We start from the raw sequence: 26,448 nt of genomic DNA, 5'->3' as shown, positions 1-26,448 counted from the left end.
GATTTGTGCAGCGCTGTGAGATCATAGCTCAGAACATAATGAGCTAAATGCCCACTGCCATGACGTAACTGAAAATAAACCGCTATCTCCATGTAACCACCACTGAAGAGAACCCTCTCAACAAAAAAAATCTAAATACATCTGCTTATGGAATAGCCGAAAACCAGTATGACAGCGATTACAGCTGCCATGGGGTAGTCACCCAGCTTTTCCTGAATGGCAAACTTGACATGAGATATCCGATATTAAAAATGTCAGATGAACATCACGTTTAGTTACAGCTGGTCTAAGTTTTGATTTGGAGGCAAAAATAGACGCTCTAATAGTTCCTGTCCCTGGTATTACATAATCCATGTGGCAATGTTTGCAAACTCCATATGATAAGTATATTAGTGGGACTGTATACAAAGTGAATATGGATAGCGCCCTCTTGTGGAATAAGTGGCTAAAGAAATTTTGAAATTTATGTACAAAGGAACCCCCTCCTGCTTCTAACAAACCAAGCACTCAACCTAGACTTTATCATGAAAGCTAAGAGTCAGGATAAAAATTTGGAGGTGCATTATTTTCTACAAATGTCCATGTTTCTTTAACCAACTGCAGTCAACATTAACCTTGTTGAGTGAGAATCAAATAGTAAACTTACATTCACAGGGTTTTGGTGTATGCAAGTATATATGCAAAAGAAACTTTCCCAGTTCACTCGCCCAGTGGACGCACTTTAATAAATGAGAGCTATAAAATCCAACCAAAGCAGAGGCATGAACTCTGCAGCCAGTCATGTCGGTAAGTTGCGGATGTCTTGTATCCATGTGCAGTTTTGTGCACTTGTTGCATCGTGGTTCGATGGTACTTTTGCAAGACGCAATCTTTTAGAGAATCGATAAATTAATTTGGTCCATTCACTGTTACTGAACCGCACGTTAATAAGAACGGTCTACCATATGGATACACGGTCCGTGAAGAAAAATCACGACAAGTAATGATCAAGTCTGAACTGACAGCAGGATGCAACCCATTGGAGTGCGGTTTATTGCTACCTTTACACATAGGAGCGTTCCAATATTTAACCTGCAGCTAATTCTGTCTATGGACCTGCAGACACAGGTTGTTAATCGGCCCCTGGCAGCTTCTACATCACACAGGAAGCTAATGGGGGTTGAATGCCCCCCAGCTCTACATCTGTATAATCAGCACGCTTCTGCTTGCGAAGAAAGCAACTCCCAAACCACATTGATATTAGACCATTGCTATTGGGAGACAGTATAGTGTGGATACATCAAAGACCAGACAGATTTGCTGTTGACGGATCCCAACCCTGCAAGAGGGTTTCATGTATGTGTGCCAAAATGAAGAGCACATCTATAGAATGCAGAAACTTCATCCAATAAAGTTTCTGCATCTGTGTATATTATTATGAACATTTTGGAATATGCTATTTTTTTCACTATTTCAAGACCTTTACTTGCTGTAAGTGAACACACTTATTCTTAATTGCATCCTGAGACTGAAAATCTGAACAATTGTTAAAAAAACAACAAAGAAAAACAGAAAGTTCCAGTATTCTGTGGAGGAACCTTATTGCAAGTTTTTAATTTTCCCGCAGCTCCCGTGCAGGGGTGGAGGAGGTATTACAAGGGTCTAATTCATATGATTGGGTTCATTGTAACGCATGGTCCTCCAAAGTGAAGGCATCTTTTACAGCTGACTTAGGCCTCATTTACACGTCTGATTTTTACACGTATGAGAAAAACTGACAGACTTTGATCAGAATGTGGTACAAGTGCCATCTTATTTTCTCATACGTGGAGAAATGAAAACAAAAGATTTCTCCTCTTCTCTCCATTATGACAGTCTGTGAAAATCAGACTGCACTCCGATATTTTCACGGACCCATTGACTTGAACTGCCGATTTTCATCTGATGCTTAGATCAAATCCGGACATCTCAGTGGACTGAAAAATCACAGCCATGTGAATGGCCCCATACACTATCACAGGTGCAAAAAACACCGAGAGCACTTGTATGTGAAAATCGGATGTGTGAATGAGGCCTTAGCGATGAGACCTAAATTTTTTTTTTTTTTTAAAGTTTACAGAAACCTGGACAATCCCTTTAAAGGGTGATTCACATAATTGAAAGTTATCCCCTATCCATAAGATTGCAGATTACGTACTAATCACTGGGGATCCAATTTATGCCTCGTCCTCCCGTAATCCTGAAACTGGGTTCCCGGACTATGAGAACAGGATCGGTGGTGCCCATGCTTGACCAGTGCTCAGGCATTTCCAGAAGTCTCGTAGAGAATGAATGGAGCGAAAGTTGATCATTTGCACCTCTGTTCAATTCAACGCGGGGATTAACAGAACCCCATTCTTAAATTTGATGGGGGCCCAGTAGTCTGACCCCTTGTGATAAATTAGTTATCATCTATTCTGTGGATAGGGGGTAACTTCAATACCCCTTGAAAACAGGATACATGAACAAAGTAATAAAGTATCTCCTCAACAAGCAAAGTCCCTAGTAGGGACCAAGTTTATCTCCTGCTATCTGAATCTATAGATCGGACATTAACTGACGGGCATTTAGCAGTTGCAGAATATGACACGTGGTAATATGAGTTTGCTCAGAATTGACCCTGGAAAATCTCTTAATAAAAAGTTTGACCATTTCAACTGGGGTTGTGCAAATATGGAAACCCTGTGATATTATTTCCAGAGGTACCTAGCAGATGATAAGCTGATGAGTCTAACCCTCTCATGAGTAACACTGTCTCAGAGAAACACAGCGCCTCGGACATGGTGATATGATGGCTAAAGTCCATCCTGATGCTCATCCATGGAGGTTTTCTATTGATGTCTGCAAATAATATGTGTATAAATGTCACCTTCTGATGTCAGAGATGAACAGCATTATATAGGTGCTGCTTATCTCTTCCTGCAGAAGCACTGCCGCTTACCTCAGGAGTTACTTATCCTATGCCAACCATTGATTGGCTGGCAGATAGTGCCCATTCTCCTTTTAAGAAGAGGTTCTTCAGCAGATGCGGTGGTATGTACCGTATTTTTCGGACTATAAGACGCACTTTTTTTCCTCCAAATTTGGGAGGAAAGTGTGGGTGCGTCTTATAGTACGGATATAGCATGTGGGGAGGGGGGCAGCAGCGAGTGGGATCGCACTGTTATCCCACTTCAGGATGTCCCCGCTGCCCGGAATCAGCTGCTGGGGAAACCACATGGCCCCGCTGATTAAGTGCAGTGAATATTTATTAGCTGCTCCCCGCCCACCGATCAGCTGAGCGGTGAGCCGGGAGCAGCAAATGAATACTGCACTTAAGCAGCGACACACAGTTTCCCCAGCACTGATTCTGGGGAGAATCTGTGTGTCCGGGGGAGGAGGAAGCAGCAGCAGAGGCCAGGAGATCGCTGCATACCTTCCTGGGCTGGACGCTGAGCTGTCTGGTGCACAGGGAGGACCTGTGTGATGTCAGAAGTGGGCGGGCTGGAGCATCAAATGGCAGCTCAGAGCCCTCCCTCTTCTAACATCATCACAGGTCCTTCAGACTCCCACCTAGAATCTGCAGCTTCCTCTTATGTCCTGCGCTGTGGAAAGGCAACAACAACAGGGAGGGCTCTGTGTGTGTGCAGCCATGGGATGCTCCAGCTTTTACCTCACAACAGTGTGGCTGGCTGCCACAATTAAGAGGTCAGTCTTTACAAAACACAATAAAGCACTCTGCCACTCCTTTGGTGAACTATAACTCCCAGCATGTCATAGGATCTGCAGGACATGCTGGGAGTTATAGTTCTCCCATGGGATTTTAAAGCAGCACTCCAGTGTTATTTTGCAGTGCTGGAGTGGTGCTTTCACTATAAGCCCTGTGAACCCATTCTTAGGGCTCATTTCCACATGCGAGGCACACATCCGTATCTCGCATGTGGAAACCAAGCTGTGGAGCCGGCACTCCAGAGCGGAGCGTGCGGCCGCATAGGAACACATGGAGCTGCACAGCTCCGCTCCAAAGTGCTGGCGCCAGAGCTTGGTTTCCACATGCGAGATACGGACGTGTGCCTCGCATGTGGAAATGAGCCCTTATACTCACCCTCCAGCGTCTTCATATCGTACTTCACAGACACCACACTGGTCCCGCAGCTTCCAACATAATAACATACTATTATATATAACACCACATATAATAGTATGTTATTTATGTTATTAAATATTTTACCACATTTTTTTTGCTTCAAATATTTTTTTCCCTATTTTCCACCTCTAAAACCTGGGTGCGCCTTATAGTCCGGTGCGTCTTATAGTCCGAAAAATACGGTACTTTGCAATGCTGTTTACCAAGCTGCTGCAGAACATCGAAATACACACCTCAACTGCCGCAGGACATCAAAATACACACCTCAGCTGTTGTAGAACATCAATATACACACCTCAACTGCCGCAGAACCTTACCACGCACATCCCAACTGCTGCAGAACCTCGTCATACAAACCTCAGCTGCTGTGTCTTATTGGCACAGGAAGGGTTCACCCTGCTGTGTGATGCCGGAGGGGTAGCGCACTATTTATATATGGATGGAGTTGTGGATAAGACACAGATCTGCCGTGTTTTTAGCTGAAATCCATGCCATTTTCTCTGATCCTTTAATTGATACCTGTCCGTTTAATTACAGTATTATGGAATTGCAGACTTGCTTTGCTGATCCCTAGAAGTAGAAAATGAAGCAGATCGGATCCTTCAAGAGACTGGACAGTTTTTAAGGGTGGAGACTGCTCGATCCCAGCAGGGGATAATATCGGTGTCCCAATTCTTATCATTTCTGTTCCTCTGTATGGGCCTGTGCGGGTGGTAGTACCCGACAACTAGACGTGATGTTGTCATATTGTGGCATTGTGTCATGTTACAGCTTATAGAAGAAGCGCCGCATATGGGAATTAGCACCTGAGAAATAATGGACAGGAAGTCCCTAAACAATGGCTGATCTGTCATGCAGCTGTATTGGATGCTCTCATCAGGATTGCAGGTGAAGAGCATTGTTGGTTGTTACATGGCCATAGTTTCCTACCTGTGGCTCTCCAGCTGCCCTGAAAAAATGCTGGGAGTAGTAGTTTCATTACATGAGAGCCACAAGTTAGAGACCACTCACTGCCAAGTGAAGTGCAAAGAAGAAACAATATAACATATCTTATCAGAGAAATAAACTTTTCTCCACTTCAGATCCACTTCTCCTCTCCACTTCCTCCTGGACTCATCATTGAGGCCGGGGTCACACTTGTGAGTTCAATACGAGAAACTCGCACATCAAGTCCCGGCACTGCTGCAGACACTCGGGACCAGAGAATGCGGCTGCAGAGAAATACATGCAGCAGCAAACTCCGGTCCCGAGTGCCGGCAGCAGTGCCGGAACTTGATGCGCCAGTTTCTCGCATTGAACTCGCAAGTGTGACCCCGGCCTTAACTCTGAAAACTGCTAAAATCTGTGCTGCGCAGGGCAAGATTTGTCAGTAAGGAAACAGATTACAGCAATTTACTGAAGTCTATGGAGAGGGGAGGAGCTGCGTAAGAGACAGAGACACATAAAGATCCATGCTGCAGCTTTCTAGTAAGTGTTGTATCTCACACTAGAGCTGGATTTACAGTTACACTGCTCGGCGCTGCTGTATAATATAACATAGTTATATAGTTAGTAAGGCATAAATAAGGCATTTGTCCATCCAGTTCAGCTTATATTCCGTCAGAATAAATCCCCAGATCTACGTCCTTCTAAAGAACCTAATCACTGTAAGATACAATATTGTTACGCTACAGGAAGACATCCAGGACTCTCTTGAACCACTCGACTGAGTTCACCATCACCACCTCCTCAGGCAAGCAATTCCAGATTCTCACTGCCCTAACAGTAAAGAATCCTCTTCTATGTTGGTGTTCTCTCCTCCAGACGCACCCTTGTGCTCCATGCTGCCTCTTGTTTAAGAACATGTACTACATAGAGACAGGAGAGCAGGATTCCCTCATTTCTGTCTGTGCTGTGTATGAGAGACAGTGGCGTACACACCATGTATGCGACGGGTGCCGCCGCATCCGGGCCCCACGGCCGGGGGGGCCCGGTGCTGCCCGGCCCCATGGTGTGTACGCCACCTATTTTTTTTTTTTTTTTTTTTTTTGTGTTAATTTTTTTTTTGCTCGGGTCGGGGAGGGCGCGCGCGCGGCGAGGCGACAGGGCTTTGCTGTCGGGCCCTGTCGGAGATGAGCGTGTGGGGAAGCAGGAAGCTTCCCCACGGTGCTGCGCTGCAGTTGGAGGGGGAAGGTCACATAGGGGGCGCGGTGATCTCATTTCCGAGCGACCGGAAGTGACGTCACCGTGCACCCTTTGCGACCGACGGCTGCTCGCTCCTGGGTCAGAGTGTCAGCGGGGCGGCTCTGCGTGTCTGGGTCCACGGCCTGGTGTCCGTGCAGCGGAGCACAGTGGGTGAGTAGCGGCTCCGCTCTCTGCTGATTATCCTCCCCTCTCCCAGCGCATTCTCCTCCCTCTGATCCTGCCTGGACCTCTCTTCCTGGATCCCTCTTCCTCCCTGTGGGATCTGCTGGGATCCCTCCTTGCGCCATCTCTGGCAGTGACCTCTGATCTCTCCGCTGCGCCGGTGGGAACACTTAGGAAGTTGTCACTTGTTGTAAAGATGAGCAAACTATGTCCCAGTATGTAGCAGAGCTGGGAGTGCTGGGATCACTGGGAGCTCGGTGCATCAGGAGAACTGTGCTGCATTACCGGGGGAGAAGTGTGGGAAGCATGAGTCTGCACAACCAGTCTGCTCCAATGGATGATTGTACTACGCCACAGCAGCTGAGAGAGACATTGTACTCTGCATTATCCTAGCTCCTAGTTGGCTGACAAGTAGGTGCTATAAGAGGTTATAAGGGGTCCCCTCTAGGACCCTCGCCCACATGTACATGCCATAAGAGAGAATATAAGGGGTCCTATAAGGCAGGCAGCCCCTCTGGGACCCTCACCTACATGTACATGCCATAAGAGAGAATATAAGGGGTCCTATAAGGCAGACAGCCCCTCTAGGACCCTCACCCACATGTACATGCCATAAGAGAGAATATAAGGGGGTCCTATAAAGCCCCTCTAGGACCCTCACCTACATGTAGATGCCCTAAGAGAGAATATAAGGGGGTCCTATAAGACAGGCAGCCCCTCTGGGACCCTCACCTACATGTAGATGCCCTAAGAGAACATATAAGGGGTCCTATAAAGCCCCTCTAGGACCCTCACCTACATGTACATGCCCTAAGAGAACATATTAGGGGTCCTATAAAGCCCCTCTAGGACCCTCACCTACATGTAGATGCCCTAAGAGAACATATTAGGGGTTCTATAAAGCCCCTCTAGGACCCTCACCTACATGTACATGCCATAAGAGAGAATATAAGGGGGTCCTATAAGGCAGGCAGCCCCTCTGGGACCCTCACCTACATGTAGATGCCCTAAGAGAACATATAAGGGGTCCTATAAAGCCCCTCTAGGACCCTCACCTACATGAGTTGTGCGACCTTACAGTCTCAGCTCAGCTGCATCGTCCGGTCTTCCAGCTCTGCTACATAGGGACATGAATAGTGCACTTTTTACCAATGACATTTTCACTGGAAAACACAAATAACTGAGATGGAAATGGCGGACTGTGATTAACCCCGTGGGTGATCTTAGTCCTGTCACCATGGATGACCACGTCTTCCCATCTCCTGGCTTGTCTGTGGACGCCATTTGTTGCAGATGTGACTCGGAGGCATCAATGATTGACCAGAGGTGCAGCCAATGCTTGCGGGAGCTCAAGGGTGACGGTGGTGTCACTTATTCTACAGGTGTCTACTAATTAACAGCCCCTCGGCCCGCCGCGCAATGAATTGCGACAGGGCAGAGCCTGACACAGGATTTTAATTGACTGCCTCCTGGCAGCTCGGAGAGTGGTGATCCCGGCGATATGGGTAACAGTGCTTCCCAGCCAGCGAGTGGTGCAGGGCAGTATAAAAAAAAGATGTTCAGCTAGGGGTCCTGAATCTACCATCAGACCTAGACCATTCAGTGTATTTATGTTATGCCAGGGAGGAAACGTGAGCAATGCTTTTGCAGTTCAGTAGTGGTTATACTAAGTTGTTCTGCAGCTAGAAGGTCACACTGAGTTACACGGAACTAGAGGTAGTCTGCAAGAACCCCTTGATGGGAGATGTGATGTATTTCCAGGAGACATAGCAATTGATGCCCTACAGTCAGACAGACCAGATCAGGTGTTTAATCTAAAGTTAAGGTTTTACTGAATTTAGCTCTTCAGTTCAAGTGGTTTCCAGGTTATGAAGCTCTGCTGTGGAGGGGGATATAAGGTTGAATGTGCTTTGTTTCTACAGAAAGAAGCTTTACCATTATGTCAAGCTACAAGCATCTGAGCGGTGCTCAGAAGCGTAAAAAAAAGAGAGAGGAAAGCCAGAAACATGCCAAAATGCCCAAAATCAGTAGTTTCTTCAATGCCCCTTCTTCTGCAGAGAGCTCTGTTACTATTTCACATACAGAAGATTTAGAAGCAAGGGCTGAAAGTCTTTGCTCCTCAGAGAATTCAATACAGGAACTGGCGCAATCCAGAGATCATCCTGCAGCAAGTACAGTTGAGCAAATGGCACGTGTTACTGAAGCTAGCACGGAAGATATTTGTGAAAAACAGGCAGACCAGCCAGGCACTTCTGGATTGGCTAGCGAAGAATTCGTTATGCCATTTGATAGCAGTACGAGTCCTATCAACCTTGCTTGTGAAAAATACATAACAGACAGAGCAAATTTCCCAGTTACTATAACAGACTCGTCTGTTAAGATGTTTATAATTACGCATGGCCCTTGCAGACCACCAGGACCATTTCCTAGAGATAATGACGACAATAAAAGATGCTTTTCTGCGAAGTATTATGAGAAAATAACGAAAACAGGTCAAAAATTTCCAGTTTCTTGGCTTTGTTACTCGCCAAAATTAAATGCAGCATACTGTGAGCCATGCTGGCTGTTTGGTGATCGAAGAAAATTAGGATTTTCCCCAGCTTGGGCCAGAGGACTTAAAAACTGGAGAGGCTTATCGCACAAAATACAACGCCATGAATGTTCACAATCTCATCTAGAAGCTTGTGTAGTTTATGATCAGTGGCGAAGAAAGGGATCAATTGACCTGCAAACTGAAAATCAGTTAAGAAATCAACATAATTTCTGGAGGCAAATTTTAAAAAGAATAGTGAATGTTACCCTAACAATGGCCATGGCTAACATGCCATTTCGGGGTCACAGAGAAAAAATTGGCAAAATCAATAGTGGTAATTTCCTGGCAATTATAGAGTTACTAGCACTCTATGATCCCCTGCTTAAGGAACTGCTGGAACTGCCAGAGGGCACAGCAAAATACCTTAGTCCCAGAATTCAAAACGAATTAATAGAAATTTTGTCAACCAAAGTAAAATCTGAGATTTTATCTCAAGTGAATGAAGCTCACTTCTATTCGCTGATCATGGATACAACGCAAGATGTATCAAAAACTGATCAGATGAGCCAAGTAATTAGATACGTGTCTGTTGAAAGGAATGCAAATATGAGAGCCACGAAAGTTCGCATCCATGAAGCCTTTCTTGGATTTCAAGCCATTCATGACCAGCGTGCTGCTGGTATAGAGAAAGAGATCCTGGAATGCATTGACAGCAATGGCCTTTCCATTCATAAGTGCCGTGGTCAGGGCTATGATGGAGCTGCCACAATGAGTGGCATCTATTCTGGTGTGCAGGCCCGAATTTTAGAAAAAGAACACAATGCTATGTATGTTCACTGTGCAGCACATAATTTGAATCTTGTTCTTCAAGATGCTGTTTCAGAAATTACAGAAATTTCAAACTTTTCTGATATATTGCAACATGTCTATACATTTTTTGGGGAAAGCATACGACGTTGGGAGCTTTTGTCATCATTTACAAGCAGTTCATCGGTCACACTAAAAAAATTATGTCCCACACGCTGGTCTTCCCGTCATGAGTCGCTGCTTGCCCTAAGATTTCGTTTTTCTGATGTAATGATGGCATTGTCAAAAATCATCCTTATTTCATCCAAAAAAACTGAAATAAATGAGGCAATGGCTCTTAAAAAGAAAATGGATTCATTTCAGTTTGTTTTTTTGGTTGTCCTTCAGACAAAAGTATTACAGACTGTTAATGCACTGTCAACCATGCTGCAGGCAGAAAGCATGGATTTATCTAAGGCAACTAATTTAATAAAGAATGCAGCTGAAGAACTTTCACAATTCAGAAATCATTTTGATGAAGCGAAAGAGAGCGCTATCTTGTTGGCACGCAGCTGGGGCATCTCCCCAGCTTTTGAAAGTAAGCGATTATCAAAAGTTAAAAAGCATTTTGATGAACTGAGTACGGATGAGAGATTGCACATTCCGGAGGACCGATTTAAAGTCACCGTGTTCTATGAGTATTTAGACATCATTGTAGGTCAGCTGTCAAACCGATTTAATGGAATGAATCGGGTTGTGCAGTATTTTAGGATACTTCAGCCTGCAGATCTGGCATCTTCCTCAGATGAGGAATTATATGAGGCTGCATTACAGCTGCAGAAAAAGTACAACCAAGATCTTTCACCAGCATTTCCAGCCCAGCTTCTGAGTTTTAGATGTGCTCTAAAGAATGACATTCAAAAATTGACATCTGTCAAGGACCTTGCACATTTACTGTTAGTCGAAAATAGCCTGCTATCGTCAAATCTACCGGATGTGTGCATAGTCTTACTTTTATTCCTAACCTTGCCAGTAACGGTAGCATCAGCAGAAAGATCCTTCTCAAAATTAAAACAAATTAAAAACTATCTAAGAAGTACAATGTCTGAACACAGACTCTCTGGTCTTGCCATTCTAAGCATTGAAAATGCAAGAGCCAACCAACTTGACATAGATGGCATTGTTGACCAATTTGCTGAAGCAAAAGCACGTAGGCGCCAGTTCTAACCTTCCTAACGTTTGTTATACTCCGTGAGTATGCAAGTTGAAGTTGAAGTTTTATTTTTTTTTTATAGAGATGGGTGGATTTTCCATACTTATTTCCAGATTCCCCTGGAATGTAATTTTTTTCGTAAATGCCAGTTTTGTTAATGTTTTAATCTAGGATTTTAATTGGCTATCAAAACACCTCTTTTTACAATGAGACTTAATCTTCTCTTAAAAAAAAAATTCACCCATCTCTATTTCAGAGTTCTGGTTTCAAAGTTCCATTTGTTGCATCTGCATGAATGCATCAGTTCTTTATGTTGTTTAAAAACGTTTTCTAAGCCTTTTGCTGACCTGTATACAGCTGTATCATACACCATTCACATGTCTTTGCAGGTGTTGTAAGGGGTTAGAAGCTACTTTGCCCTGTCCATATTTTGCAGAGGGCAAGTGGCAACTATTTCCTTTACAGTAGTTAACTGACAATTTTATTGGCCATTTTAATACTGAAAATATATCTACGTCAGTCACTAAAATGTATTTTGCTATATCTGTTTAAATATATACCATTATGGTATATTCTAGTTTAAAAAACAAGCACGTTATGGTGAATGGCAGCTGTATGCACACATGGTAAAAGGCATTCAAAGTCTCACTCAACTAATTTGTGTTATTTACATTATAGGTTGCCACATCTCAATATTTGCGGAATGTTTGGCCACAGTTTTGGTTTTGAGTTCAAGTTTCAGAAGTTTAGAATGTTTCCAAGTTTTTCTGTTATTTTCAAGTTTGGGAGTTTTTGCTGGGAACACCACCATTCTCTGTTGTTCAAAGTTCCAGGTAATGTTTATCATACTAAAGTGAATAAATGTTTAGGATCACACTGTATTGGGGATGGCAAATAATAATAGTTTCACTTTTTTAGGTTGAATTCATTTTATCTATTACTGCAATGCAATGCTGCTTTCTCCTGCAATGCTGCTTTCTGGTAAGTCTATTTTTTATTGCCTTCGCCATATAAATTAGTAATTGGGGTGTGTGGCTGTGGAGAGGGTGTGGCTGTGGAGGGGGTGTGGCTGTGGAGGGGGCGTGGCTTAACATGCAAATTTTCGGCGCGCTACGCGCGCCACCTATTCCCCTCCCTTCTTCGGGGGGGGGGGGCCCTTTGCTCAATTTTGCTATGGGGCCCTGTGAAATCTATGTACGCCCCTGATGAGAGACGTTATGGAAGCTCGTCTGTACCAACTAGATCATAGACAACTGAAAACTAGAGAATCTGCAGAAGGGAAAACTGGTGAATAATGCAGAATACGCGTCATATAATGGGCAGAAATAGTGTTATTACTTAGGTACATAGTAGTTTATTCTGAAGAATCACTAAATGTATTGATATTTCCGATGACTAGTCATTATTCATTGTGCAAAATTCCAATATCCTTTTTCAATTCCCCAACATTTTCAGGATCTCTGCTTGCTTTCAGTTCGAACATGATTGTGTACATCCAAAGACTGAAAACCTAATACCTGTCACATCTGAGGGGTTTCCTGCAATTGTCTCCAGCCTAGCCAGTTCTTTAATGCTGACTAGCCCGAATTCACCTGCCCAAATACATTAAATTTATGCTGTTAATGTTTTCTGCTCACAGACAATGACTACAATGGATAGACTCAACTGTAGCAAAATCTCAGCTGTTGGATGCACTGGGACATCGCAGTAGCTATATAGACAGAGGATTCGTTTCCGAAGAAATCCAATAAAAACAAACTTGTGACATGTATGATTTGTTCCGTATCACACGTCACTTTAGTATTTGGTAATAGTACATTGGAAACCAAACAATATGGCCGCCCCCATCTTCGGATTTGACAGTGTGCAGATGTTACTTCATATAATCATCTCTGGCGTTCAGTTCACTTTCAATCATCCCATAACACTGATATCAATGAGCGCATATGTGGAAGAGGCGCTATTACACAAGACTCATCCATCATAATATTCCCTCCCCTGAACCATTGAGGAAGATAAAAACTTCAGAAAATGGATCTCACACAACAGACAGACCCAGAATAGTTCAGTGGTCCCAGGGAGGGCTGCAGTCTAGGGCTGTGTGCGTATGGAGATTCAAGTCCGCTACAAAGAACCCCTGAAAAATTGCTCAAAAAACACTTGAAAAATTCTTCCACTTGCCATTCATATATTCAATCTTTGGGGTGTTTTTATTAGCTCTAGATTTTCAAAAATGCCAAGTGTTTAAAAGAAGTGAGCAGACGATTCTCTGTCCACAAATAATGTTTAAAAGCAAAAAATGTGAACAGAAAATGTGATCAAATCACAGCAGAAAATGTTTAGAGCATGCTAAGACCATGTTTCCACATACCATAAATCCTGCAGTTGTTCTGCTGCTTTTTTATGCAGAAAAGTTAAGGAGTTTGGCAATAATAAGGGGAGCAGAGGTAGCAGAGACCAGCATAGATGCCTTGTTGGAACCTCTTGACTAAGTGGAAAATCTGCAATAAATGTGCATTATTTAAGCAGGCAAAATCTACATGTTACGGACCGAAAAGTCTCAACCACTTTGCTAGGACTGAATTCTGTTGCAGATTTTCTGGATGGAAAAATCAGCAAACAACGTGTTATGTCTGAACATAACCTTAGGAAAACCCACATATTTTTAGTCTTTCCTAGTGTTTTCTTTCCCATTTTTGGGTTGGTTTTGGGAATTTTTTTTTTGTCAAAAACTGCTATAGCCAGATGTTTGCTGAAACCCAACTGTGAAATGTAACATGTTCTGCAAACAATGCATGTTTCTGGGATTGTTTTTTTCCCCCCTTTACAATTTTTAGGTAGCTTGACACACAAAAGTTTTTGGAAAAATGCTGTTTTTATTGAAATTTTTACAGAGTTTTTTTTTTTTTTTTATAAAAAAGCCCATTCAAAAGTTGACAAACTGTAACAAAACAAATAGTTTTTAGTCCTAACAAATTTTTGGCTGGAGTGTTTTTTTACTTAACCCCTGGCCCAACCACTCCCCTTTAAAAAAAACATTATGGATTTGACAACTGCAGCAGAATCCTCAGCATAGTTTAGAGCGGGATCTCCGCAGCAGACACATCCTGTGTGGAGGCATCTTATAGTAAGTTATCATGTAGTGGTCATGTTATGAATTTTCTGCAGTGGATCTGCTAGTTGAAAGTCCTCTGTGCATTGCAGGACCAGAATTATGAGTGAGATTAACCAAAGTCTCTGCGTAAATAATAATCTGCGGCGGAATTGACAAGTGCTGTGGGTTTGATAACAGGTTTCCTGCAGACGTCTGAGTATTTCATCCTATAAAAGCAGTGGGTGAAACGTGCAGCAGATCTGCTCCTTTTCTGCAATCTGTAGCATTTACGCCATGTGACAGCTCGCCCTTCGTTCATCTTTGATATGGATTTTTAGTGCTTCATTTAAAAAAAGAAAAAACCAATTTAGTGCATTTTTGTATTTAATTTCTGTGCATTTTCTATGCTCCAATTGATTTCGAAGTCAAATGTGAACATCGTTTACAAGCTCTAACATGTTGCTTCTTTCTCCACATGGAAACACACAGCGCCCTGCGCACTACTGGGGCGATTTTTCCCGCTGACATTAATAAAAAGTTAATTTGAAGAGGATTTTGCTTTGGTTTTTTTTTCCCCATGTGGATTTTGGAGCAGAATCCGCTATACACAGAAGTCTGAATTTGGCTCTTGATGCAGGGAGCGGCTGGGGGTCTCCTGACTGCCCAGTGGTGGAGGTCAGGTCAGACGTCCTTCAGCCGATCCATAGACCGTGTCTGATTTTGTGGTACTGATCCATCAATGTGAACGAGTCCAATGAACGGAATAGATGTATATCTGCAGGGTGTGAACACAGCTGATGGGAACTTTCTGTTGCAGAAGCGTCGGCTCAATTCATATTGATACCATAAAACAATTGATGGCGCAGACTTGGTGTGAACAAGGCCTTGTGACACCTCGCCCACGGCAGAGCATCCCCCGCTCGGTGACAATCCATCCTTAGGCTACTTTCAGACATAGCGCATTTTTGAGCGCTATTTTGCGGGCGCTTTTCAAAAATGCGCAATGTCATTTTCGTCTGCCGGCAAAGTGAATGAGAAATTCACTTTGCCGTTCAGACACACCGCAAAAAAACGCGGCGCTTTTGTCTGCAAACACGCCGGCGTAAAAAGAATTGACATGTCAATTCTTTACGCAGCGGCGTGTCTGCGTATCCCCCTAGGGCCCCATATTACCGTGCACACACAGCGCCTTTGTCCTGGGTGTCGGCGTCTTTGTACGGAGGGGTTGACACCCAGGACCGGACGTGACGTCGGACAGGAAGAGGGAAGCCCCGCCCCCCAGTGAAGCAGCATGGAGTGTGTGAGTGTGTGAGTGTGTGTGTGTGTAGCGTGTGTAGCGACGCTGCAACGATAGAGACAACGATGCCGATCGCTGCAGCGTCGCTGTTTGATCGCTGGAGAGCTGTCACACAGACCGCTCTCCAGCGACCAACGATGCCGAGGCCCCCGGGTAACCAGGGTAAACATCGGGTTGCTAAGCGCAGGGCCGCGCTTAGTAACCCGATGTTTACCCTGGTTACCAGCGTAAAAGTAAAAAAAACAAACAGTACATACTCACCTGCGCGTCCCCCAGCCTCTGCTTCCTGACACTGACTGAGCTCCGGCCCTAACAGCACAGCGGTGACGTCACCGCTCTGCTTTCACTTTCAGTTTAGGGCCGGCGCTCAGTCACTTTGATACGTGGCACTTTGATACGTGGCACGTGGCACTGAAATATGTGGCACTGAAATATGTGGCACGTGGCACTTTGATACGTGGCACTTTGATACGTGGCACTTTGATACGTGGCACGTGGCACTTTGATACGTGGCACTGAAATATGTGGCACGTGGCACTTTGATACGTGGCACGTGGCACTTTGATACGTGGCACTGAAATACGTGGCACTGAAATACGTGATACGTGGCACTTAAATACGTGGCACGTGGCACTTAAATACGTGGCACGTGGCACTGAAATACGTGGCATGTGGCACTGAAATACGTGGCACTGAAATACGTGGCACTGAAATACGTGAAACGTGGCACTTAAATACGTGGCACGTGGCACTTAAATACGTGGCACGTGGCACTGAAATACGTGGCACGTGGCACTGAAATACGTGGCACTGAAATACGTGGCACTGAAATACGTGGCACTTAAATACGTGGCACGTGACACTTAAATACGTGGCACGTGGCACTGAAATACGTGGCACGTGGCACTGAAATACGTGGCACGTGGCACTGAAATACGTGGCACTGAAATACGTGGCACTTAAATACGTGGCACGTGACACTTAAATACGTGGCACGTGGCACTGAAATACGTGGCACGTGGCACTGAAATACGTGGCACGTGGCACTGAAATACGTGGCACGTGGCACTGAAATACGTGGCACTTAAATACGTGGCACTTAAATACGTGGCACTTAAATACGTGGCACTTAAATACGTGGCACTTAAATACGTGGCACTTAGGCTATGTTCACATTTGCGTTGTGCGCCGCATGCGTCCTTTTTTTGATTGATTTTGGACGCAGCAAAAATGCAACTTGCTGCATCCTCTGCGGCCGGATGCGTGCGCTGCAGTGACGCATGCGGCGCAAAACGCAAGTGCGACGCATGTCCATGCGCCCCCATGTTAAATATAGGGGCACATGACGCATGTGGCGACGCTGCGGCGCCCGACGCTGCGGCGCAGACCGCAAATGTGAACGTAGACTTAAATAGCTGGATAGAGCTGGATCCGCGGGCTGTGATCTGGCCTACGCTCAGCACTCTGCGGAGCGCTGTCATTCAAAACACGTCCACTCATTTTGGTGTTTAGTCCCAAAATGAAGGATGGAAGAAGAAAAGGGTTGGACAAGGAAATGACATCATTTCTTTTTTTTTTCCCCCACTGCAGTTAAAGCTTTATTTGTGTCAAACACAGACAATCTGCAGAGAAAACTGCATAAAAAACCGCACTAAAAACCGCATCAAAAACGCACCAAAAACGCACCTGCGTTTTCTGCCAAGAGCTGCGGTTTTTGTCCTGAAAAAAAAGGATTGAAATCAGGATCGTGTGAACATACCCTTACCGTACAGGGTTACGAGGGGGGGCGTCTGACTGACGCCTGCCCTAGTAACCTGGGGTTAGTGACAGTGAGGTTAGTAAACCCCAGCTGATGTCTGTTCCGCTTGCTGAGGCGTCTTTGGCTCAAGGCCATTGCAGCTGGCAGAATCGACATGATGTTAACTCCAGTGTGTATTGTATTCTGAGTCATAAAGACAGGAAATGACCTCAATGACTCTTTTTTTTTTTTCCCCTTTTTTTTTTTTCAAACAAACTTTATTTTCAGTACACAATGCTGAAAAAAACGCAGCTGCAAAAAACGCAGCAAAAAACGCTGTGTGTGAAAGCAGCTGCGTTTTTTGCCTGCGTAAAAAAACGCAGGTAAAGCAGCAGCAAAATACGCGCGCGTAAAAATACGCAGCAAATATGCTGTGTGTGAAAGTAGCCTTATGGCGTCTTTGTGCGTTTTCCCGTCAGCTTTTCTATGGGTAAGCGCATCCAGAAAACTGCGTTTATCGAGCAGAAACCTCTTGAGATTCTCTCCGACGTGTTTTTTTTTTTTGTCGGACATTTTTGTTGTGTCTTGAAGCGTTTTACCTTTTCTGGAGTTTTTCGCCTTTTTGTCGGCAGTTTCTGTGACGGATTTCCTCACGTTTTCTGCATTCATTATACGGTAACGTACTCGGCCTCCTCAGAGCGGAAGACCCCAGACGATCGCGGCTCTGACTTTTTATTCCCCTCCGGTTAAGACTGAACTTATGAGCAAGGTGACTTTCAATAGAAGTGAATAGGAAGTTGGGTTCTTTGGCAATTTTTCACCTAAAAACCCGTCCGTGTGCACACAGCCCGAGCGTTTTTGCTACAGACTCGCTCCCAGGTAGCAGGACATGGCTGACGTGAGGTAATTACCGCTTATTTCTCGTCAGGCTCAGGACGGCGGCCGACCACCGGCTTCTCAGAGTCCCCTCAGCCGTTCTACTTCTCGCCGGCACGTGACTCTGCGGGAGGCGGGGCTTTCCTTACGCCTTTAGATGAATATGCATGTTATGGGCGTGGTTTTAGACGGTGAACTCGCCGAGGATTTGGAATATTCATGAAGGGGGCGTGTCTCTGGTTGTGGGCTCCGGCTGCCGCTGACAGCTGCGGAGAGTCACCGGGAGACACAGGCTCAGGGCTGCACAATCCCCGGGCAGAGCCACCAGGAGGACGGGAGCGCCTCTCCCCTGAGGGGAGCACCATGCACTGGGAGCATCCAGGGCCTGCGGAGCCCTACTGATACCGGAGCCTGCCCCCCGCTCCAGCCCGGGCATCCTTGCACCCCATCTGCCCCCTGCCTCCCCAGCTCCTGCGATTTGTGCAGCACAGTGACCCCATCTTCTGCAGTCACTATTGCTTTGGTCTCGGACCCTGCACCTCATTAACCCCCCGTAGCTTGCAGATACTGTTGCATTAGTTTGCACACCCCTTCCTTATTTTCGGTCCATGCGCCCACTGCTGACACCCCAGACTTCCCCTCCACAGGTTGGATTGCACCTCTGCGCCTCCTGGCAGCCTTGTGCAGCAGGTTCATTGCTCCTTGTTCCCATCCGGCCACCTGTGACTGATCCGTTCTCATGGATGGCGGCCAGCCTCGGTGACACCTGACAAGGACAAGCTGCGACCACCATGGAGGGGGTCACCGTGACCCAAGAGCGGAGCTTCCACAGCCCCTTCCTGGAGCTGGAGGACTTGACGGAGGCAGATTTTATGAGCAATGTGGTAAGAGAACTTCTGTCATGTTGGATAATAATAATTGATCTTCCATCATGTGAGGACCACAAGTCCCAGCCATCCCCGATGCTGTAAGCCAGAAACGTCCATTAGTAACGGATCCGGTAGAAACGGAAACCAAAGTTTTAAAACGAATGAAAACTTTGGTTCCCAGATTGTTGCGGTTGATGGGATCCATTGTTCTTCTCGGCGTCTCTGCGCATGCTCACCGCTAATCACAGATCCAGTAACGGATGACCTGACAGATGAGGGTCCATTATCACCCCTGTCCAGACACTTTACAGTTAAAAACCCAGAATCCATTTGCTTTCCATTTTTGGGAACAGAAAAAAAATGGTGCAAATCACATTTTTTGCAGGTCCTTCACAAAAACAAACTACAGCAGACGGGATCCGGACGCCTTTTTAAAAAAACCCATAACATCCTGTAACTAAACATTTTATTTCAGTTTTTCTGGATCAGAAAGAAATAAAACTGAGCGTAGAGCGGAGGGCGAATCCTTTCCTGCACTACACCTGGTGCAGATATAGCAGAGCTGAGGTTGGCATCTGGGAATATTGGGTCTTGTCTTTCAATTCTGCAAATCAGTTGTTGTCAAGATATACAAAGGGATAAAACGAACCTTGTCTCACCCGTCCGTTATAATGTTATTAATGTGGCTAAACCGTTAACCCCTTTGTAACATGCGGTTGTAGGGAGTCATAAAATGTGATAAGTGAAGCAGGTGGCTGAGCCGGTGCTGGAGGAGAGCGCGGTACCCGGCAGCATCGTAGGATGGAGCCATAGGGTGCAGTGATGCTCCAAACCCCCAGCTAGTGATAGGGCATAACTGCATGATCACTGCAAGCCCCACCAATCACTAGAACAAGGGTCCTAAGCCCCCACATTGAAGGCGAGTGAGTGACGTGGTGGTCCCAAATGCAATACTGCTCCGTTCAGTGTCTAGGGGGCTGACATAGAATGCAGCGGAGCTTGCATGTGTGACCACCGCTGCATTCAGGTGATGATTACATGGTCTCTGGAACCCCCACTAATTACCAGAATAGGGGGTCTTATGCAGAAGGGAGTGAGTGAAGCAGTGGTCGCTCTCGATCCGTTCTGTTTCTATGGGGCTGACATAGAATGGAGCGGACTGTGCTTGTGTGATAACCGGGGCGTCAGACCCACTATTGGGGAGATCAAGCATTTATCACCTAATGTATATTGTCCGTCAGTCCCACAGACATTGAATGGAGCAGTATTGTGCATGTGTGACCCCCACACCATTCACTTTCCTCCAAAATGGGGATCTAGTGCCAGCCATATAATTATCACCTATCTTGTAGATAAGCGATAAATACTTTTGTGGGTCAATCCCTTTAAATGACAATCTCGGCTCTGCTACATCTGTAAATTGCGCAGGCGGCAAAGTACAGGAGCTGTCATTGCTGCTCGGCGCTGTAATATTACACTGTGCACGTGTGGAGTGATGATGATGAGTCACATTCCTATTACATTATATTATGTCTCACAACAATGCCTTCCACAATCCCCCAGGTTACCAAGGGGTGGATGGATTTCCCACATTCACAATCGTATAATGGACCTGCTGGAGCAGACCATACATTGGCCAACCTATGGCTCTCTGCCTGTTGGAGAACTACAACTCCCAGCATGCCAGGAGAGCTGCTATAGAGAAGAAACTGTAGTAATGTGGTGGGTAAAACTTGCACCATTATCCTGCAAGGGTCAGATGCACTAACTGGGTAATAAAAAGATTTCCTACATTTACCGTATTTTTCCAAATCAAATCCTCATGTTACTTGCAGATTTTGCCGGGGGCATCACCCTATACATTGCAAAAGGTGAAATACCCAACAAAAATCCCCAGAAAGAATTGACACTCCTGTAAATTTACAGAATCCATTCCACAATTAAATGTATGTGCCAATGAGACTATTTAGCTGGTGATGCATTATGCTGTGGAATATCCTAGTATACAGGTCCTTCTCAAAAAATTAGCATATAGTGTTAAATTTCATTATTTACCATAATGTAATGATTACAATTAAACTTTCATATACTATAGATTCATTATCCACCAACTGAAATTTGTCAGGTCTTTTATTGTTTTAATACTGATGATTTTGACATACAACTCCTGATAACCCAAAAAACCTGTCTCAATAAATTAGCATATCAAGAAAAGGTTCTCTAAACGACCTATTACCCTAATCTTCTGAATCAACTAATTAACTCTAAACACATGCAAAAGATACCTGAGGCTTTTAAAAACTCCCTGCCTGGTTCATTACTCAAAACCCCCATCATGGGTAAGACTAGCGACCTGACAGATGTCAAGAAGGCCATCATTGACACCCTCAAGCAAGAGGGTAAGACCCAGAAAGAAATTTCTCAACAAATAGGCTGTTCCCAGAGTGCTGTATCAAGGCACCTCAATGGTAAGTCTGTTGGAAGGAAACAATGTGGCAGAAAACGCTGTACAACGAGAAGAGGTGACCGGACCCTGAGGAAGATTGTGGAGAAGGACCGATTCCAGACCTTGGGGAACCTGAGGAAGCAGTGGACTGAGTCTGGTGTGGAAACATCCAGAGCCACCGTGCACAGGCGTGTGCAGGAAATGGGCTACAGGTGCCGCATTCCCCAGGTAAAGCCACTTTTGAACCATAAACAGCGGCAGAAGCGCCTGACCTGGGCTACAGAGAAGCAGCACTGGACTGTTGCTAAGTGGTCCCAAGTACTTTTTTCTGATGAAAGCAAATTTTGCATGTCATTCGGAAATCAAGGTGCCAGAGTCTGGAGGAAGACTGGGGAGAAGGAAATGCCAAAATGCCTGAAGTCCAGTGTCAAGTACCCACAGTCAGTGATGGTGTGGGGTGCCATGTCAGCTGCTGGTGTTGGTCCACTGTGTTTCATCAAGGGCAGGGTCAATGCAGCTAGCTATCAGGAGATTTTGGAGCACTTCATGCTTCCATCGGCTGAAATGCTTTATGGAGATGAAGATTTCATTTTTCAGCACGACCTGGCACCTGCTCACAGTGCCAAAACCACTGGTAAATGGTTTACTGACCATGGTATTACTGTGCTCAATTGGCCTGCCAACTCTCCTGACCTGAACCCCATAGAGAATCTGTGGCATATTGTGAAGAGAAAGTTGAGAGACGCAAGACCCAACACTCTGGATGAGCTTAAGGCCGCTATTGAAGCATCCTGGGCCTCCATAACATCTCAGCAGTGTCACAGGCTGATTGCCTCCATGCCACGCCGCATTGAAGCAGTCATTTCTGCCAAAGGATTCCCGACCAAGTATTGAGTGCATAACTGAACATTATTATTTGATGTTTTTTTTGTTTGGTATTAAAAAACACTTTTATTTGATTGGTCGGGTGAAATATGCTAATTTATTGAGACAGGTTTTTTGGGTTATCAGGAGTTGTATGCCAAAATCATCAGTATTAAAACAACAAAAGACCTGACAAATTTCAGTTGGTGGATAATGAATCTATAGTATATGAAAGTTTAATTGTAATCATTACATTATGGTAAATAATGAAATTTAACACTATATGCTAATTTTTTGAGAAGGACCTGTATTTCCGGAGTGTAGCAATATGGCGCATTAAGGGTGAATTTCCATAATGCAGATTATGTTGCAGAAATTTCTACAACTGAAAATCGGTTCAATTAATCTTAATAAAGTTGTATCAGATGAATGGGACAGAAGAACAGCAGAATTCTCCGGAACAAAATCCACAAGGATTGAAAAACTCGAGCTTCTGCAATTTGTCTTCTCATTAACATCTGTTCACATTGCATGCACGGTTTCTGTAGTTTCAGCTCAGGGTGAGCAGAGGAGACCTCTGCATCTTCCCTGAATTCTGCTAGTTGCACACAACATATTTTGAAACTCCCATAGAAGTGAATGGAGAGAATAGTGCACGCTCTGTTACCTCTTGACTCAAGATGAGGCCCTGTTCTCGAAAAAGGTGCATGTACATATATCAGATTGGTGGGGTCTGACACCTTGCACCCCCAAAATCATCTGTTTCCAGTCCCGCAGCTGCAGGATGTCCAACAGCACAGCTCCATACAACATGTAGTGGCCATTCTCGGTACTGCTGATCTCATCACATTCACTTCAATAGGAGGTGAGCTGCAGTACCGAGAATGGCCACTACATGGTGTACGGAGCTTTGCCGTTTCGGCTGTGTGCACTGTCTACATCCGGGACCTGCAGACTGCTGATCAGTGGGTGTGCGGGGTCTCAGACCCAAGACCCAGAGTGACTGATGCATCATAATAGACTAGGGTGTCAGTACATGCACCATTTCTAACGCCTGCCTCCTGACATTTCCCACTAAGGCTGGTAACTGTCTGTAAAGTCATGGACAGTCCATAAAAAATATAAATCACTGATGCCTCACATATTACGGTAGTACAAAGCTGGAGAAATCTGCGCAGAGAATTTTCAAGTAAATACCATCCGGTCGGAGTATTGGTTATTGTCGGATGTCTTCAGATTGGGACTCCGGATTGTGAACATGGATTAAAGGTTCATTATCTGTAATTTTTGGATAAATTGTCAAGAAAAAGAAGACATTGGTTTGGTAACATTGTTTCCAGCCAATGACAGATGAGCCCCGTGATCCACTGACCTGAGCTGCTCCTGCACCTGCACTGCCTAAAACCTTGTACAAGTTGATACATTATTACATCAATCACTGGTATATCAGCAGTGGAGTGACATGGGGCTGTGCAGTGTGGCCTGGAGGGGCCGGTGTAGTCACTATAGGGACAGGCGGAGGGGCCCCTATAAGATCAGCATGGCTTTATGATGCCTCTATGACTCGCAGGACACCTCGCAGATTCATCCAGACCGTGCATGCAGACGGTGTGTCAGAGGGTCCACCCCACATGCCTCTGTCTCATTACTCCGGAGGATTACATAGGGAAGATAATGAATGATAGTCGGAGGACGTCTCCTTGATATTACATCATGCCAATGAGGCGCGGGCACTGGGGGGGTTGATGCCTTCCATAGAAATGTGACAGGTCTTCGGTCTTGATTACTGGGGGCCAGGAGCCTTTTTAAGGGTCCCCAGAGGGGGTATCCTAAAGGGGGGGCAGCCAATACAACATCAGTATGCACTAGTGTGAAAGGGCTTCATAAAATAGCCCCTTAAAGGGGTTTGTCCAGTGCCATATTTTATTGTAAAAATAGGTCCATAGTGGTCACCAAAAAAAACCCCAGACACTTAATGAAGCCCTCCCTCTGCACGACTGGCAATGTCCTCCAGCCATCTCTTTGGTTCCTCTACTGGTGAGGGGTGTCATGTGACAATTGCAGCCAATCAATGGCCAGTGATTGGTGGAAGCAGTCATGTGAAGAGAGCTTCCGGATCAGGCAGAATTTTAAGGCTGCAGCCAATCTGGGGCTGTTAAATGGCACGTGACGTCCCCCCACCAAAAACTCAAGCCTACTAAGCTAAAATACGGGCTCTGATTGTCAGTTTCCAAGAAGCAACAACAATAAAGAAATAAGTGGAAAGCACACTGACCCAACACTTTTCACAGCTGAGTATTTGCTACAACTGTATCCAGTCTGCACAATCCTTGTGTCAGCAGCACAAGTTTTCCATTTCCTAAAAGTTTGCTACAATGTGTCAGTTCAGGTAAAATGTGTTAGGCTACGTTCACATTGTGTTTTAGGTCCGTCAGCAGGTCCATCGGTGTTTATGTCTGAAGCCCTGGAAAATAGGATTCAGAAGTTTGCACCGATGGTGCAAATTGAGTGGTGCACACGGAGTCATATTGTGCTCTGTCTGACATCCATTAAGGACTAGTATGCCTATGTGAAGCGCATTGAACCAATTTTGGTGCCAGCTTCAAATAGGCAAATGCTTCCGAAAGTGACGTCCAACTGAGCACAATATGACTCCACCTGCATCATTAAAGTCAATGTCAGCGCAAATGTCCGAATCCCGTTTTCCAAGGCTTCAAACATAAGCATTGACGGAGACACGAACAGAAGCCTAAAATGCAATGTGAATATAGCCCTAAAACCCTGTAAGACTTTACCTTTAATTCTAATTTAAAGATCCAGCTTTGTGTATCTGCACAGACCCCAACTAGTGGGTGACTGATCCAACTTTACAAGGATAATATATAGATAGATAATATATAGATAGTGTGCACCTCCTCAGCTCTGCTGTCTCTACACTTTAGCATCCTTCATTATGAACTTTTTCGCTTTCTCTGTGGTTCCAGCGAGTTGGATTTAAGAGAAAGCCGATGTGCCGCTGTGACAGGAACTAAATCTAATGATATAATGTGCTTGTGGTTGTCACTAATTATTCGTTCTGCTCCTTGGAATCTGTATTACGGCTTGGATGCTGTCTCTGGTCGTGAATCAATGCTCACAGATGACAGCCGCTGTAGAAATGACAGTGCTGCTGTCTCACAGTAAGGGCTCTGCTGCATCGCTCATGTGTTCCACATTTGCTGCTGGGGTGATGGGAGCAGCGGGACTTATCACTGGGGGCATTCTTGTGGATCTAGTCTCATTTGGGTAAAGCTCACATTTTCCCACTCGTCTCTAAAGGGATTGTTTATTTTCTGGCACGTAATAGTGAGATGGCACATGGGTGACAATTTTGGCCTCTTTATATGCTGGTAGGCTTCTTCTGACATGGTGCCCTCTATGATCTCATCCTCCTGATTGGCGTTGTATAATAAATATCCACTGCGTTGGCGATTACTGTTAGATCGCTGTGGGTCACATCATTGGGACCACCACCAATAACAAGATCGGGGACTTGTATCCCCCTTTCGCCTCTGGTTACAAGTCGGTGGCTAGGAGGATCACGAGTCTTGGGCCTTGTGTCTCTTTTTCTCCTCCAGCTGACAGAGTTGATTGGAGCTTCAGGTTGAACATGCATCCTGCTGCTCAAGTCAGCTCTATGAGGGTATGTGCACACGTCAGGATTTTGTCCGGATTTTCTCAGGATTTTGTCAGGCTTTTTCCTCAGGTTTTGTAGCCAAAACCAGGAGTGGGTGATAAATGCAGAAATGGTGCATATGTTTCTATGAGGCTATGGGTATGTTTCCACGGTACGTAAACGCTGCTTGTTTGACGCTGCAGCGTCAAACAAGCAGCGTCCAGATGTTCCAGCATAGTGGAGGGGATTTTATGAAATCCCGTCTCCACTATGCGTGGAAACCCGCACGCGGCGGCCCTGCGACTCCGGACATGCTGCGCGTCTTTTCAGAACGCAGCATGTCCGTACACCTTGCGGGGACGCAGCGTCCCCGCAAGGCATATCACAGGGCCCTATGGCGAGGGGTGCGATGATCCCGGATGTGTACTGTACACATCCGGCACCATCGCGTCCCATTAAGGGGCGGGGCTTATCGCCGAGCGGCTTCGCCGCTGCGCCGATACCGGCCCCCAGACGGACCGTGGAGACATACCCTTAGTCTCCACGTTCAGGATGGCCGGCGGTATCGCCGCAGCGGCGAAGCCCCG

General features: G+C 45.3%; 1 protein-coding gene and 1 long non-coding RNA gene across 3 annotated transcripts in view; one reads left to right on the top strand and one right to left on the bottom strand.

Annotated features, from left to right (window-relative positions):
• Positions 1-26,448, bottom strand: part of LOC143806407 (uncharacterized) — a 67,672-nt gene that overhangs the window by 23,122 nt on the left and 18,102 nt on the right. The window lies entirely within an intron of this gene.
• CREB3L1 (cAMP responsive element binding protein 3 like 1) overlaps positions 18,275-26,448 on the top strand; it is a 107,450-nt gene continuing 99,276 nt past the window's right edge. Inside the window, exon 1 of one of the 2 annotated variants that reach the window (XM_077286908.1) lies at positions 18,275-18,911. In XM_077286908.1, coding sequence (XP_077143023.1) covers positions 18,819-18,911 — 93 coding nt within the window. In that variant the 5' untranslated portion in view covers positions 18,275-18,818. The remainder of the gene's footprint in view (positions 18,912-26,448) is intronic. The other variant, XM_077286909.1, reaches the window with a different exon arrangement.

This window comes from Ranitomeya variabilis, chromosome 2 (genome assembly GCF_051348905.1).
Source record: "Ranitomeya variabilis isolate aRanVar5 chromosome 2, aRanVar5.hap1, whole genome shotgun sequence".
Lineage (NCBI taxonomy): Eukaryota > Metazoa > Chordata > Amphibia > Anura > Dendrobatidae > Ranitomeya > Ranitomeya variabilis.
The sequence above is the reverse complement of the archived record's forward strand: the minus strand, read 5'-3'. Positions and strand labels throughout refer to the sequence as shown.